General features: G+C 40.6%; 1 protein-coding gene across 2 annotated transcripts; it reads left to right on the forward strand.

Moving 5' to 3' along the window:
• On the forward strand, positions 1-3062 carry LOC125536139. Of its 2 annotated transcripts, none has more exons than XM_048699283.1 (4): positions 1-198; positions 776-957; positions 1312-1686; positions 1788-3062. In XM_048699283.1, the coding sequence occupies exons 2-4, from the start codon at positions 780-782 to the stop codon at positions 2507-2509; spliced, it is 1275 nt and encodes a 424-aa protein (XP_048555240.1). In that variant the 5' UTR covers positions 1-198; positions 776-779; the 3' UTR covers positions 2510-3062. The 2 variants fall into 2 exon arrangements, with proteins under 2 accessions (XP_048555240.1, XP_048555241.1); XM_048699284.1 differs by having other exon boundaries at positions 62-198; positions 721-957.
• Positions 3063-3783: the final 721 nt, after the last annotated feature.

Here is a 3783-nt window from a genome sequence, read left to right on the forward strand (position 1 = left end):
CGCTGCACGCCTCTGTTCCCTTCCTCACGACGCAACTGAAGCCGTCGTCTTCGTACTCTTCTTCCTCCCCAGATCTTCCTCCACTACCGCTACCTCGTTTCTCCCCCTCTCCGGCACGGCAGCGTCGTTGCCCACCAAACTGCTCACTCCACCCGTGGAATCTCGCCTACTTTCCCGGCTCAGATCCGAGCTTATACGGTACGGGGAGCCTCGCCTTCCCCCCCTGGTCTGTCTTTCGAAGTTCACATTCAGATATTTTAGCTGTCGTCCTAGTTTCGCTAGTGTCTTGCTGAGCTACTTTAGTTGTAGCAGTACTTCCTTCGTCCGAAAAAGCTTGTCCCTCAAATGGATGTATCTAGCACAAGTTTGAGACAAGCTTTTTCGGACGGAGGGAGTAGTAGTTTATTCGCGGAGAATCTCTGAATTGTGTGAGTTTTTTTTTTTGTCGATTGGTACGGTGGTCTCGGTTTCTTGGCGTCGTAGCAACTCAAATTGACTCGTAATTTGCGACGGATTCATGTAAACTGCCATTTCCGTTGTTGGGTGTGGAATATGCCCTGTTCATGGGTTTCTTTATAGCTCCATTTTCCATAAATTTTGGTTCATGGCTTATGAACAACTTTCAGTATACACTAGTTTTGTACTCTGTTATGGCTGCTATTGGTTTGTTCCATGTGTGTGTATGCGTGTTTTGAACTAATTAATCATGTTTGCACACAGGCTTCGATGTCTTATTTGTGTAACACCATGCTATCTGTTGCTCATCCTGTTACAGCGAAATGGTGATCCTTTGTGCTGGCCAACCTGCTCCTTCGGTTCATTCTGAATTTCTGTCTCGATGGTTATCACTCAACAGCCCCAAAATGCCTTACGCTCTGAACTCAACCGCAAGGAAAATCAGAAAGCAAAACAGACATCGGCGGATGATCACTTTTGCAAAAAGTTCTTCATTACAAGGTATTTCTCATAGGAACTAAGCAAACCATCCCATTCAGTAGCTAAACTAGATTTCGCCTGCTTTTAGATGCTGGAAATTTACAGTAGTTCCTTTGGAAGCAATATATTCTTTGGAAATTTCACAGTGAATCATGTAAATCGTGATTCGAGTAAATGTTCTTGTATTTGCCCAGATCTTCGGATGCTCTTAATGGCCTAGCCTTCAGCAAATGTTGTGTAGCAATACGATTCACTTGTTATGCCATGCCCTCTGTTATGATGTAAATTCTGAATTTGTGGCTGAACCTATACTTATTCTTGTTAACATTCAGACCATAAAATTATTGAATTTCTACCTTTCATTGCATTGTCCAGATTCCGTGGCATCTGTAAAGCCATCTCGTCTTCTGCCCACGGTGGAACCAAAAACATTTCCCAATAGTGTCCCTGATGAGATACTATCGAAACTCAGATTGGAAGAATCTGATGCCTTTTACATACTAGAGCTGTGCACAAGTAGAGAACTTAGTTCCTCTTTGCTAGATAAGAACTCAGCGATCTTAATCTGCTTAATTGATGTCGATGGTGACTCCTTGTTACAAAGAGTACCAGCAATCTATGGTGACCAACCTTCACATGGCACCAAGGCATCACAATTCCTCCCCTTTCAAAGTGGTTCAGTTGATATCATCACCTTTAAAGGTCCCAAATTGCAGACAATCAAAGAAATCTGGATCGGCCTTGAATCAGGTACACTATCCACCTAGTTGTCTGTTCTGCGCATATATGTGGCCGGTGCTTACTAATACTAGTGTACCCTTCATTTTCACAATATTACCGTTGAAGATCAGGTTCATGGAGATTAGATGGTTTAAGTTTGAAAGTGATCCATGGAGCACGGAATACACCTGAAGATCTTGAGGGAACACTTGGGCTCAAGTTCAGCGGTTTACAGTACACGTTCGACAAGCTCAGTGCGCTGCTTGGTGAGGATGGAGCTTCAGTAGTGGAAGCAAGGCCAATTGCTGTGACTGACTTCTCAGGAATTAGCATTTCTGATCTTCAAGAGGGGCAGTTATCCTCAGCAAGGACAGACTCAAGCATTAAGGAATTGAAGGAAGATGGACTGAGAGAGTATGCTGATCTCAAGCAATCCTTGCTGCTTTACGACATATCTATTGTTATAACAGGTTTCTCTGCCTTCACTCTGGCTTCGAATGATGGAGCCGCCTACTCGTTCCTCGTCGGCGGGATTGGAGGGTTCCTGTATCTATTGCTGCTCCAAAGATCTGTGGACGGGTTACCGGCAATTAGTTCTCCTTCAGAAGCGAGCAGTTCAGAGCCCAGTATGAACTTCAGCGGCGTAAGAAGGCCATGGTTGATATTGTCGATTGTAATGGTTGCTGGGGCTGTTGCACTGAAGTACGGTGCTGGTGGTGACAGCTTCGAGCTGACTCCGACTGAGCTATTTGTTGGCGCCGCAGGGTTCTTGGCGAACAAGGTTGCTGTTCTTCTGGCAGCATTCAAACCCTTGCAAAGTAATTTGGAGAGCGACGATGGATCTGTGGACTGAGCTTCTTGAGGACATTGCTCTGAATATACTAGCATAATGTTAAAAAAGGGGGTAAAATTTAACAGATGTAGCCTTTCATAGTAGCTCGACAGCATTCAAGATCTTAAGCTAAGTATGGAAAGTGCAGGGGATCAGCCCAGAGGCAGAATTGAAGAGCGTGTGCTTGTAACTTGAGCCTACTAGTAACTTCATTCCATCAGCATGCACAACCACAGAAATTCATCCCTTAGCATCCTTTTGAGTCAGTCAAGAACAGATGGTCTGGTTGATAAAATCATAAAATACATTTCTGGCCGTGACACCTGGAGATACCAGATACCTCAAATGGTTCAAATGTTCATTCCGGTGAGATGGTTTGCTTACTAACTCCAAACTTATGATATTAATAGCATTACCATATGGTATATCGATGTAAATAAATTAATCGACTGTCCCGGGCAATTGGGCTGCTAGGTATTACAATACAGATGTCTGCATAGAAAGTGGAGTTATATTTGTCATATGTGGAATGTTCTTACGATTGGAAATATAGATGAATTTTCAGTGTGTTAAATTAATATTTGTGAATTATACTTGACATTGAAATATGATATTAGTGATATATTTCACCAATATCAGTTTCAGACACTAAAGAGAGCAGATTCACAAATATCATATTTCAAAAGTATGATTTCACTCAATTAAAAAACACAAATTTCGAAAAACTGATTTTAAATAGATAACATTTTCTAAACAACAAGTTTCAAATATTTCACATGGAAATCTGCTTCATATATATGAAAACTGATTAGACTCATTTAGAAAAAAAATGATTTTACTCATTTCAAAAAACAAATTTCACTCGTTTTAAAAGAATGGTTTCACTCATTCTGAAATACTGATTTCACTCATTCAGAAAATAATTTCACTCATTTTAAGAAACTGATGTTTGTGAAATATAACTGACATCTAAATGAATGGAATGAAATAAGCAACTTCTCGAAAAAATCATTGAAATAAGCAGCTTCACAAATATCAAATTTCAATTTCAGCTATATTTCACAGGATTGAGTGAAATGAGTGGACTTTAAACGTTGAAATTTAAACGTGTTTGAAATGTATCCAAGCTCTGTCCTCAAGGTCTTGGCGCTAGGAGTTCAAATATATAAGAACAAAATGGAAAAGATAGTATAGTTTAGAATATATGAATGATTGAAGTAAAATCATGTTTGAGAAAAAGCAAGAGAGATAATTCTATAAGGGCATCTCCAATACTGACTCACAAATTTGCCTCG

Source organism: Triticum urartu, chromosome 2, assembly GCF_003073215.2.
Source record: "Triticum urartu cultivar G1812 chromosome 2, Tu2.1, whole genome shotgun sequence".
NCBI classification, from domain to species: domain Eukaryota; kingdom Viridiplantae; phylum Streptophyta; class Magnoliopsida; order Poales; family Poaceae; genus Triticum; species Triticum urartu.